This window comes from Megalobrama amblycephala, linkage group LG21 (assembly GCF_018812025.1).
Source record: "Megalobrama amblycephala isolate DHTTF-2021 linkage group LG21, ASM1881202v1, whole genome shotgun sequence".
NCBI lineage: Eukaryota > Metazoa > Chordata > Actinopteri > Cypriniformes > Xenocyprididae > Megalobrama > Megalobrama amblycephala.
The window spans coordinates 27,808,696-27,821,505 of NC_063064.1; the positions used below are offsets into that span (position 1 = coordinate 27,808,696).

Here is a 12,810-nt window from a genome sequence, read left to right on the forward strand (position 1 = left end):
GTAGGGGGACAGCATGAAAATATCGTACATCAGACCCACTGCTAAAAATACACGCTGTTATTTGATAAGCGCAGTGTGTGGCGCGCGCGACGTCCTCAGCTGCTGCGCTGGTTTTGCGCGTTCATGACTGAGGAGAAGTTTAGAAACAGAGAAAAAGACTTGGTGACCCGAAAGTCAGGTATAATGGATCTAAACAATAATTCTTTCACCTTAACTGTTTATTGTGTATTTTAAAAAACAGTCTTTCTCGGTGTTGTAAGTATAAAAAAAATCCGGAATGACCCTGAAGCAACATTTATCCGACGTAGACGTAGTCATGTGTTATGTGATGTTTTTCTCCGCGCTGGGCAAACCATTTGTGATTCTCATAGGAAGTGGTTGTTAGTTTAGCAATTCAGAGCTACTATGATGAAGACTTCTTTTAATATTCATGAGCCAACCCATCACCATGAAGGACTGTCACGATGCCTTATTTATTTTCATGAGCCAAGCTTTACAATTTTCATGAAGCACGGTTTCGCCATAGTAGCGTTTGTAATGAACCGTCAAACGGCACACAAAGAGAGATCTGTTGCGTCCTAAAGCTGAAAAGCAAAAACTGGAAATAAAACTGGTTTTACGGACAGCCCAACCATCACTCTCGGGTCTTGTGAGTATTTAAAATACGAATTCCATAATGAACTTATCTAAATTTTTGCGTTTTGCCTTTTGATTTAGTTTTGAAACATTACAATATGTACTTTTCATCATGTAAAAAAAAAAAAGATTTTACAAATCTAAACAAATATCGCAATTAAAAACTTTGTAGGCTATAACTTTATACGCACACTCCAATAAACTGAATAGAGTTGAACTAACTCAGTCTGAAAATGAACAAGAATGTTCAATGTACAGTAATAGAAATGTGAAATTAGAACATTTCCCCTAATTTGATTTAATTTAATTTAATTTAATTTAATAAATGTAATCCTTGACAGAATTTAAATAAAACTTTGAATAATTATCTGAAATAACAGCTAAGGTCTAAAATCATAATTGATAAAAGCTGTAACCTGATTTATTTAACATGAAGTTCTTCAGACAAGGCTTAAGCCTAGTCCCAGACTAAAATGCATGTTTAAAATATGTCATAGTACAAGATGCACACCTGTAGTGTTTTTTTTTTTTTTCTAAGGCACATTTATAAAAGCTCACCCAAAAATGAAATTTCTGTCATTAATTACTCACCCTCATGTTGTTCCAAACCCGTAAGGCCTTTGTTCATCTTCAGAACACAAAGAAATTTTTGATTAAATCCAATCAAAATTTAGTTTTTTTGTTTTTTTTTAATCCCCCATAGAAAGCAAAGTAATTACCATCATTCAAGGTCCAGAAAAGTAGTAAAGACATTGTTAAAATAGTCAACGTGACTACAGTGGTTCGACTTTAATGTTACGTTGAGAAGAAATAGTTGAATAACGTCACTATTGTTTTGTTTTTGTGCACAAAAAGTATTCTCAGCATATTCCAGATGGTGAGTACTTAATGACAGGAATTTCATTTTTGGGGGAACTTACCCTTTAAAGTCCCCCTGTAGTCAATAATTGTATCACTTAAAACTCATCTTTGATCACCAAAATTACATATTTGAACGTTTTTTTTTCTTGTGAAAAAAAAATTCTTAATGCCTTAAAATAGCTTGAATGTAACTCTACACCTTTGCCTCATTTAATATACATGGATCTATGAATATGATAATTAGCCCCGCCTCCACTCACTTGCACGAGCTCAGAGATCCACTCGGTCAACTTACTGAGATAAACGCTGCACAATGGTATCACTTTTTACAACGTCGGACACATAACGGTAATTAATAAGATTAGCGATTTGCTCGACTGCAATATCAAACAGCTAATAATGTGTTGCCAATGTTACACAAACCATGTTCACATTCACAGCTGCCTTCTAACAATCAGTATCTTTAATGACACTTTGAACAACTCAGAACGTCAGTGGAGAAAGGCATATAGTTTATCATAACATCGTAATATGGATCATACACCCGCCATATTGCTAAATCTACCCAATTTTTCATATCAACAGAAAAATATACTGGGATAAACATCTTTTGATATGCTAAAGCCCGCCGGCACATTGACGTGATTGTTACAAGGTAGTTTGTGACGTCAGGGACACCAGCGATTTTAAACCATGGGTTTGAGACTGTCTTTGTTTACTGCAGTTTTAAAGAGAATATACTCAGCAATGGTGTTGACTAATGAATTTGCACATGGTTTGTCTTAAAGCATATTAAAAACACCACATCGCCATATAAACAGCATAAAAAAAATTAAATGTCATAACTGAGCTAAAGCCTAATCTTGGCTTAATCTAAGCCACTCTCTGTGAAACCAGGCCTTGAATCTTAAATAATATAACATGCACAATAATTTAGTTGCTTCAGATAAAAGATCACACCTTAAAATTGTTAAAAGTTCCTGTTGGTATTTGAAAATGAAATGAACATTTTTGTCCTCAAGCAAATTCCTATGTTTTAAATCATCAGATGTCACGAGGAGTTTTAATTTTTCCATACCAGTTAAACTTGTTAACAGCACTCAACCGGAGGGTTACACTAATGAGTGGAGAGTGATGTCACCCTCACGGATGTTCTTCCTGTCTGCTGTGCTCTGCGTGGCCCTTTTTCATCTCGTTTTGGGTCAGAATTGCTCAGAGCACTGTAAAGCCTGTGGAGGGCCAGAGAAAGACCAATGTCTTCAGTGCCACACCGGATTCATCCTGCATGACAACCTGTGTGTGGGTAAGATGACCAACAGAGTGTACTCTTCATTCACCTCATGCTCCATTGCATTATGAGGTTCACTTCTTTTACATTGACAGATATTGATGAATGTGGTACTGATCTGGATCGGTGTCCCGACAACACGTACTGCTTGAACACTCATGGCTCTTATGACTGCAAAGGTCAGTGGGATTTAGCCTCAGAGGTATTTTATCATTAACACACATGGATTAATCATGTGACACAGTTTACACAGTGTTGATAACACTGTTTTCCTTTTCTGATTTGTAGTATGAAATATTGCTTTATTATTTCTCCAGAATGTGATAAGGCCTGTATTGGCTGTATGGGTGGAGGAGCTGCCCGCTGTAAGAAATGTGCTCCTGGTTTCAGATCTTCAGGCATGAGATGCCTAGGTGAGTTTTAGTCCATATAGATAATGTTGTTTTTCAATCTTTGAAGTGTAAAATATAACTAGGAAAAATATAACTATAACTATAAAACAAATTAAAGCTACTAACTATAATAGTATTAGACTTCTTACAGTGGTGCTCAGAATTATTGGCACCCTTGGTAAATATGATCAAAGATGACTGTAAAAATAGATCTGCATTGTTTATCCTTTTGATCTTTAATTCATAAAATGAGTAAAAATCTAACCTTTCATTGAAGGAAAAGAATTGAAAGTGGTGGGAAAATCACATTATGAAATAAATGTTTTTCTCCAAAACATGTTGGCACCCCTAGAATTTTTTATGAGTAAAATATCTCTGAAGTATATTCCCAGTCATATTTACATTTTTTTTAGCACACCAGGGTGATCATAAACATGAAATTGTCCAGCCATGACTTCCTGGTCCACAGGAGTATAAACATGAGGAAACACAAAGGCCAAATTCCCTTTAATCATTCATCACAATGAGAAAAACCAAAGAATGTAGTTCTGATGTGCAGCAAAAGATTGCTGAGCTTCACAGTATAGAAAGTAGTTGTAAGAAAATAGCTAAAGCATTGAAAATCCCCATTTTCACTATCAGAGCAATAATTAAGAAGTTCCAATTAACTAAAGATGTTACAAATCTGCCTGGAAGAGGACATGTGTCTAAATTGTCCTAATGTGAAGTGAGGAGGAGAGTTTGAGTGGCCAAAGACTCTCCAAGGATCACAGTTGGACAATTGCAGAGATTAGTTGAGTCTTGAGTCTCAGAAAGCGATAAAAAAAAAATATCAAACAGCACCTACATCCCCACAAGATGTTCAGGAGGTTTTCAAGAAAAATCCTCTGCTCTCATCCAGAAACAATCTCCAGCATATTCAGTTGTCTTCTATGGTCAGATGAAACTAAAAAAAGAGCTTTTTGTCAGCAAACCCACCAGATGGGTTTGGTGCACACATGGATAAAAAGTACCCCATGTCCACGGTTAAATATACTGCTGGATCTTTAATGTTGTGGGCCTATTTTTCTGCTGGAAGTCCTGGACATCTTGTTCAGATACATGGTATCATGGATTCTACCAAATATCAACAGATAAAAAATCAAAACCTGACCGCTTCTGCTAGAAATCCTCAAATGAGCCATGGTTGGATCTTCCATCAGGACAGTGATCCAAAACAAACATCAAAACCAACACAACAATGTGTCAATGAGCACAAAATGAAGCTTCTGCCATGGTCTTCCCATTTCCCTGACCTGAACCCTAAAGAAAATGAGTGAAGTGAACTGAAGTGAAGAAGCACCAACATGGAGCTGGGAATCTGAAGGTTCTGGAGAGATTCTGCATGAAGGAATGGTCTCTGATCTCTTGTCAGGTGTTCTCCAAACTCATCAGGCATTATAGAAGACGAATCAGAACTGTTTTCTTGGCAAAAGGAGGTTGCAAAAACTATTGAATAAAAGGGTGCCAATAATTGTGGCCAACGTGTTTTGGATATAAACATTTATTTCATAATGTGACTTTCCCCCCACTTTCAATTCTTTTTCTTCAATGAAAGGTTAGATTTTTGCAAAGTTTATGAATTAAAGATCAAAAGGATAAACAATGCAGATTTATTTTTACAGCCATCTTTGATCATATTTACAGAGGGTGCCAATAATTCTGACCACCACTGTATACTTCAAGGAAGCATAATAATATAGTTTACATTGAGAGCTGGTGATCCATGCACCATAAAAATATAACTGTAAAAATGGGAAATCATGTTAAACTGCTCTGGGTGTGTGTGTTCAATACTCACTGCTGTGTGCGTACACTGTGATGGGTGAAATGCAGAGCACATAATCCAAGTATGGGATACCATACTTGGCTTCACGTCACTTTCAGTCTTTCAGACTAAAGTCGCAATCGTCTTTTCTTTCTTGTATATCTGAGTGAAATGCCTTCTCAAGCAAGAACAAATGTAGGGCCTGACTTGATTTTGTCCATGGGGAATTGATTGGATGGTAGTGGTTTGCTATTGGTGGATTTCATGTGAGTGACAGGTTGTCCCACCCTCACACCAGAAACACATCATCAGAGAAGAGAAAATGACTGCGTCTGAAATCACATCACCTATGTGCGTTATAGCTGCATATTTACACATGAGATTGCTTTGACGCGCTGCCGGCGCATGATGCCTAAGGGAACGTCTGCCACATGCCAATTCCTCCAAGTGGTTAAAATGTATAATTTTTATTAATCAAAATTACTTTTAACATTTAAAAACAGACATGTTCAAATTCCAAAGCTTGTAGAAGGTAGGACTGACTTACTACAGGTGATGTTTTGACAATAGCTCCCTTCATGTACAGTCAAACCAAAAATTACTCAGATATTTTTGATAGATTTTTACTAGTGGGTGCAGGACACTATAGTTCATTTATGTAAGTGAGGATAGCAAAATAAAGTAAACTGTGACATATTATACCTAAAAATTCTTCATACAGTGGACTACCAGTAAAATTGATAAAAATTTGGAACCAAAAATTATTCAGACACTTTGACCTGACCATGTTTTGCTTAAGTGTTATCTGACATATTTCCATACACCATATGATGAGCTGGAGACATGATTAAAGAGGGTTTTTTCACAGCCTACCTTACTGAAAGAGCTCATTATTATGCAAGTCATTATTATGCGATTCTTTTGTCTTCTCAGGTGAGAATCACCCATTATTCATGACGATTCATGCCTCCACACATACTGTGTTTCTTGACAAAAAGTGTCTTACAAAATTTAAATCTCTCTATTGTTTTATATGAACAAGCAGGCAGCATAATTTTTACCTCATTTTGAACCAAAAACTCTAGTCTACAACCCCCAGAAGTCTTGTGAACACAGATTTAATATATATATTTTTGGCTTTATTTCAGTGACTTAAGTTTTTAGTTTTTTCAATAACCACGCATAAACGTTATTCCTTCAAAAACACAAACATGTACATACATGTTCCTCACATATTATTGTAGCCTAGTTTGTGCTGAATTCAGTGTAATGACACTTTTTCCATTAATATGTTTATGAACAACTGAAAAAAGCACAAATGTCAGGGCATGTCAAAACTTCTCCAGGGGCCCAAAAATCCTCAGACCCCTGAGGGTTAAGATTATTTTTTTTCTGACTGTTTAACTCTGAGATCTTGTCATATTTTATTACCATTTTTTAAACTATAGTGAATAAACTGTATTAATGAAATGTTCAAGGTGTCTGAATACATTTTGGTTTGACTGTATGTACAGTACACAATTATTTTCAGAAAAATTACTATAAATTACCAAAAGGTTTTTTTTTTTTAATGTTCCAATGGTTGTAGTACTTTCCTATTGACCAGACTGACTTATTACAGGTGACATTGTGCCAGTACCTCTCTTCATGTGTTTACAGCAAACAATTATTTTTTTATAAAAGGGTTTTTGGCTACTTTCTACTGGTGAATAATGCAAAATCTCATATGTAGTAAGCCTGTCTGGCCACTAGGAATGTACTACAACCATGGCTGTAGCCAGCTATGAGGTCAGTGAGGACCGGACCTCTGTGTTTTTCCGAAGTGTATATAATAAAGGTTGTGAATTAATTTCCTAATATAGTATAAACTCCATTTTAGTGCTGCACGGATATTGCACAGCACCATCATTTGTTAATGGTCATAAAGTGTGAGATATGATATAAGTAGCTAAACTAAACATTGCATAATTGACAGCTATTTTAAGAAAGAAATGACAAAAATAATAAACTTTTGACTAATTTTTCCATTTTGAATTGAAAATTGACCTATATAATTTACGTAACATTCATCTAATTTTAGTAACTGTCAATGTGAGGAGACAAGAAATCTTAACCAAGCCATTTTTTGTCATATTGGGTTTAAGATTAATAATGAATGTGTACATATTGTGAATGAATTGACAAAGGTATTGACAGATAATCTACTGACCACTGATATGGTTTTAAAGCTGTTTCCTATCCATTTTTTGGCCTTCAGAATTCTTAAAATGCACATATGCAGATTTTCTCGGGGAGAACACCCGAACCCCTCTAACTAGCTCAAATTTGGTACCTCTGTGTCTACCTTGGTGTCTCTACAACCTTTGGAAAATGGGGACACTTTTGGTGAGTTACAGTAATTAAAGTAAATAAAATAAAATAAACTTGAAAATATCGTTCATTGCAATAAATTATTGAACGTTTATATTTTGGACTGTGAGTGAAATTTGCAGACATTCCCTTTAGTTCCCTGTAGCCCTAGGCGAATATGCAGAGAATATCAAACCTAAAACAAACTTTACTACGCTCCCGGAGCGGTTGCTTTCCACTGCAAATGCAAAGTCAAATGCCGTTGGCCCCCCAGAAATATAGATGCCGTTGACCCCCTAAATTTCCATAAACAAATAGACATTGTCCATTTTGAATTCATGGTGACTTTAGAGGTGTTTGTGAACAGAAGCTTTGTGGCACAGTCAGAGAATGCATGATATTCATTTCTGGAATGAGTCTAAAATGCTGCAGGCTGTGGAGAAAAGTTCAATTTGTAATTTTTTTTTAATAAAGTAATTTGAGAACAAACCTGAGAATGAAGGTCCACAAAAGTTTGACATTTGAGATTCTTGTCAGCTAAATTCTGCAAACATTGGCTGTACAAACATTGTTGTAAATGTAAGAATAAAAATAACAGAATTTTGAATAAAGTTGAACTTCTAAGTACTTTCTATCTCTTTTTCCTTTTATAAATCCCATCTGCTTTGTTTGGCTGAATAATTGACATAGTATTTATAGCAGGAGTAAGTAATTTAAAATATATTATAGTTTCAGTTTGAGCGTTTGCTACTGTTGTATATCAAGCTTGAAAAATGAGTGACACAATGAGTTCCTCTGCATGAAATGGTACCATCTTGTGGCTATAAGAAGCATTTCCAGCAAGAATAATTCTATCATTGTCTAGCAGTTCTGTGTTTCAGAAATGGCAGCTGTATTTTGTCTCTTCTGCAGATATAGACGAGTGCGGTGAGGAGGTGTTGGCCTGTCCTGGTGTCAATGTGTTCTGTGTGAATACAGAGGGCTCTTTTCACTGTCAGTGTGCAGACGGATACACACGCACGGGCAACACCTGTGAGAGGATCCACACGACAGGTCAGCTGGGACATCATTTGAGGCTCATACTCACAGATATCAAATAACAGAGATGTTATCTGTGTGATGTATTCAAGTTACTATTATAGATTTATTCATATTTTGAATGTTTTTTTTTTTTTATATATATATATATTTCTGTTTTGGTTTTCAATTTAATTTTAGTAATATATTTGTCTTTTTTTGTCTGTATAGTTTTTATGGTTTTAGCTTTAGTTAGCTATAAAGGCCTGCTGTGTACTTCAAACGCTGAACTAGATCTGTCCCAAAAGACAGAGGTTGCAGTTTCCTGTAACTCTGTGTAAAAGTGTATTGTGTTTGTTACATAATATTAGAGAATTGATTCATGTTTGTGTTCACGAGTTGCTAAACCTGTATTACACGCAACCTTATTGTCTTGGGAGCCAACATGCTACTAAATGAAAGTGAAAAGTTATTATTCATTAACATTAGTTAATGCATTAGTGAACAACTATGAGCATAAGATATATTTTTACAGCATTTATCAACCTGTGTTAAAGTTAGTTAATAAAAATAAAGTTGTTCATTGTTTGTTTGTGTTAGATCACAGTGCAATTACTAATGTTAAGGTTAAAAATAGTAAATCTTTAAGATTAAAAAATGCTGTACAAGAATTGTTCATTGTTAATTCATTTTAAGTAATGTAGTTAACTGATGTTTACAATTGAAACTAACTAATGTTAAAGTGTTACCAAAAATACATTTATAAAATATGTCACACTTTAGACTAGTGTATAATATTAACTAACTATTACCTATGACTTTTGCCTCAATAAACACCTAATTACTGCTTATTAATAGTTAGTAAGGTAGGATTGGGTAGGATTAAGGGATGTAGAATAAGGTCATGCAGAATAAAGAATTAATATGTGCTTTATAAGTACTAATAAACAGCCAATATCCTATTAATATGCATGCTAAATAGCAACTAGTTAATAGTGAGAATTCGACTAAAGTGCACTAAAGTGTTACTATATATATATATATATATATATATATATATATATATATATATATATATATATATATATATATACATATTACATAAAACTGAACTTTAGTTACTTTATTAATACATTTTCCTGTGCACTTTCCACTTACGGTGCATAATTCATAAGTGCAAGTTTTTCTCAATAAATAAATAAATATATTTAAAAAAGTAAATGTCCTCTGAAGTGATGTTTATTGATCTGTATTCTTTTTCATCAACTGTATTTAAATTGCATGATTGAAATGTTTTGTATGTTTCTGAATTCACTGATGTCATCTTCCGGTATCTTTTCTCAGCTTCTGCAGATAAGGGTCTTTTTGATGACATTCAGGAGGATGAAATCGAGGTTCTGCAGCAGATGTTCTTCGGTGTTGTTCTGTGCGCATTAGCCACATTGGCGGCTAAAGGGGACTTGGTGTTCACCTCCATCTTTATGGGGGCAGTGGCGGCCATGGCTGGATACTGGCTCTCTGATAAGAGCGACCGAGTGATAAATTCCATCTTGAAGGGGAGATAAATACAAAAGGGGCTTGGAAAGTTATTTGCAGTTATTGATGTTTGCTATTTTTGAGTTGGGTCATTTCTTACACAGTGAAATGACAGTATGTTGTCATCTAAATGGCCCAAGGAAGCCAAATGCCTTATGAAGCTGCTATAATCAACATTTTGTGTTAAAATAAAGCAATGAGCCACAAGAGGCCATCCATTACTGTAATTTTACATTGCATAAGTGGTTCTTACAGTAACACATGGCCTAAAGTGGCTTATTGCTTTTATAAAATGACAGCTACAGCAAAAAAACAACAAAGTAGTTTTCATTCCACTCACTAGTTGTCTGTATCGGGAATATGATTTGGATGAACATGGGGCCATATTAAGGGCCTCGAACCATATAATTTATAAAATGTTGCTTAGAAAACGTCCTACATTTGATCCTACCATCATTTCTCAAATGTGCTTACATGTGATTCAGAGAACGAACGAACGCACAAAAACGCCTCTCTTCCAGATGTGAAATCTATAAATCGCAAATGATCTCAGTAGACCCTCACTGCAGAACACGAGATCCAGGGGGCGGAGATGGATAGGTTTAGGGATATGTAAAGTGGGAGGAGTTGGATCTGGATCCAACCTCGCCCCCTGGATCTTGTGTTCTCCAGTGAGGACCAATGGATCTTGAAATTGTGCACAGCTGAATGGTTTCAGATCTCCGCCTGAGAATGGCGAGCGGCAAGAATTGCTTAATTTCCAAGTACCTGCAATACTCTGACTCTCTGCCACAACGAAATGTGTGTAGGCTACGTCTGCTTAGACCCTGAGGTGGCACTAAGTACTTTTCCACATCAAAGAGCATTTTTATAAATATGAGCGTTGGTGTGGATTTTATCATAGGCCTACTACGCAAGTTCAAACCTGTGTGTATGCACAGTTTATAAAATGAGGCCTCTGCTGTCATTTGTAATTGAATTGTTTGTGATTTTAAGTAGCCTCCAGGTAGCAAACTAACAGTTTATCCTACTAGCATAGCACTAACTGGTTAAGAAAAGTTTTGATTAGGTGTAACGTGATATAACACTGTTCTTGATCAGACTTTGAGGGCAAAATGAATATAGTGAGCTGGTTTTTATTATGGGAATTTTTGGGTGAATTGCTTATAGCAGTTGTACAAGAGACTTGTGATGTCTACATATGCTTATTTCTAGCATACTAAATATACGCTACTGTACGGAAGAGGATTAGGGCCAAGCAATGATAAAAAAATAAAACCATCTCGAGATTAAAGTTATTAAATTTAGAGAAAAAAAGTCTAAATAAAATGTTGAGAATAAACTCGTTAAATTACGAGAAAAAAGTTGTTAAATTACGAGAACAAATTCGTTAAATTATGAGAAAAATGTCGTTAAATTTCGAGAAAAGTCGAGATAAAATCTTGAGAATAAACTCGTTAAATTACGAGAAAAAAACTCGTTAAATTTCGAGAAAAAAGTTGAGATAAAATGTTGAGAATAAAGTCATTAAATTACAAGAAAAAAGTCATTAAATTACGAGAACAAATTCGTTAAATTATGAGAAAAATGTCATTAAATTCTCATAATTTAACGACTTTTTCCTCGTAATTTAATGACTTTATTCGCAACATTTTATCTCGACTTTTTTTCTCATAATTTAACGAATTTGTTCTCATAATCTAACGACTTTTTTCTCGTAATTTAATGACTTTATTCTCAACATTTTATCTCGACTTTCTTCTCGAAATTTAACGAGTTTTTTCTCGAAATTTAACAACTTTAATCTAGAGATGGTTTTATTTTTTTATTATTGCTTGGCCCTAATCCTCTTCCGTACTACTGTTCAAAGTTTGGGGTCAATAAGTTTTTGTTTTTGTCTCATTCTCACCAAGGCTGGATTTGATCATAAATACAGTAAAACAGTAATATGATAAAATATTATTACAATTTAAAAATAACATGATTTCTTTGGATGTATAAAGCTGAATTTTCAGCATCATTACTCCAGTCTTCAGTGTCACATGATCCTTCAGAAATCATTCTAATGTGCAGATTTGCTGCTGAAGGAACATTGATAGTGAGAAATGTTGAAAATAGCTGTGCTGGTTAATATTTATGTGGAAACTGTGATGTTTTTAAGAACAGAAACTTTTTTGTCACTTTTCAATTGAATGTGTCCTTCAAAAGAATAAATAATTATTAAAAAAAATCCTCACTGTCCCCAAACTTTTGAACAGTGGTGTATATGATATAAAATTTACTTTTATGAGGACACTGTAAAACACTCTTTGGACTTCAACTAATAAACTTTTATTTGTTTTTTAAATGAAACAGAGCATATCAGAAAGAAAGTCACTTTTATTTAATGGATATAAACAAGCCGACTGACACTCAAGAGTAGTTGGGGGCTACAACACATACAATAGCAAATATCAGGGAGGTTGAGGACTCAGAGTAAAGCCCAACAGGGTTTAAAAACATCGAACATGACACAGATTTCACACTGAATGCCCCAGTCGCGCCTCCGAGGCTCTTGCACCGCTGACTTTCCGCAACACGCACGCAGCCACTCGCACCCTGTAACATTCTTATTTGCATACACAGACACAATCATGCAAGCATATCCCACACTCTTTAGCGTCTCAGATCTGCACCCCGAAAACATGCGAACGCTTTTATTTTGTTGCACGGGCAATCCACTGGCAGTGGGCGGGAAGATGTGGGTGAGGACACACCATTCTCAAACACATTACACCATCACGATGCCAATGCGTCTCATCCGTGACGACTGATGCACCATGGGAAAATGAACCCCATGTTCACACGGCATCATTCGGCATGCTGACACTCACATTGGACTTGTTTGCACTGCTGTACAGAAAAAGAAAAGTAAACTAATGTAC

General features: G+C 35.3%; 1 protein-coding gene across 1 annotated transcript; it reads left to right on the top strand.

Annotated features, from left to right (window-relative positions):
* Positions 1–51: 51 nt before the first annotated feature.
* Positions 52–11,092, top strand: LOC125256591 (protein disulfide isomerase CRELD1). The gene is made up of 6 exons (XM_048172708.1): positions 52–178; positions 2,546–2,800; positions 2,881–2,964; positions 3,103–3,198; positions 8,246–8,386; positions 9,695–11,092. Exons 1-6 carry the CDS (start codon positions 124–126, stop codon positions 9,913–9,915), a joined length of 852 nt encoding a protein of 283 aa, XP_048028665.1. The 5' UTR covers positions 52–123; the 3' UTR covers positions 9,916–11,092.
* Positions 11,093–12,810: the final 1,718 nt, after the last annotated feature.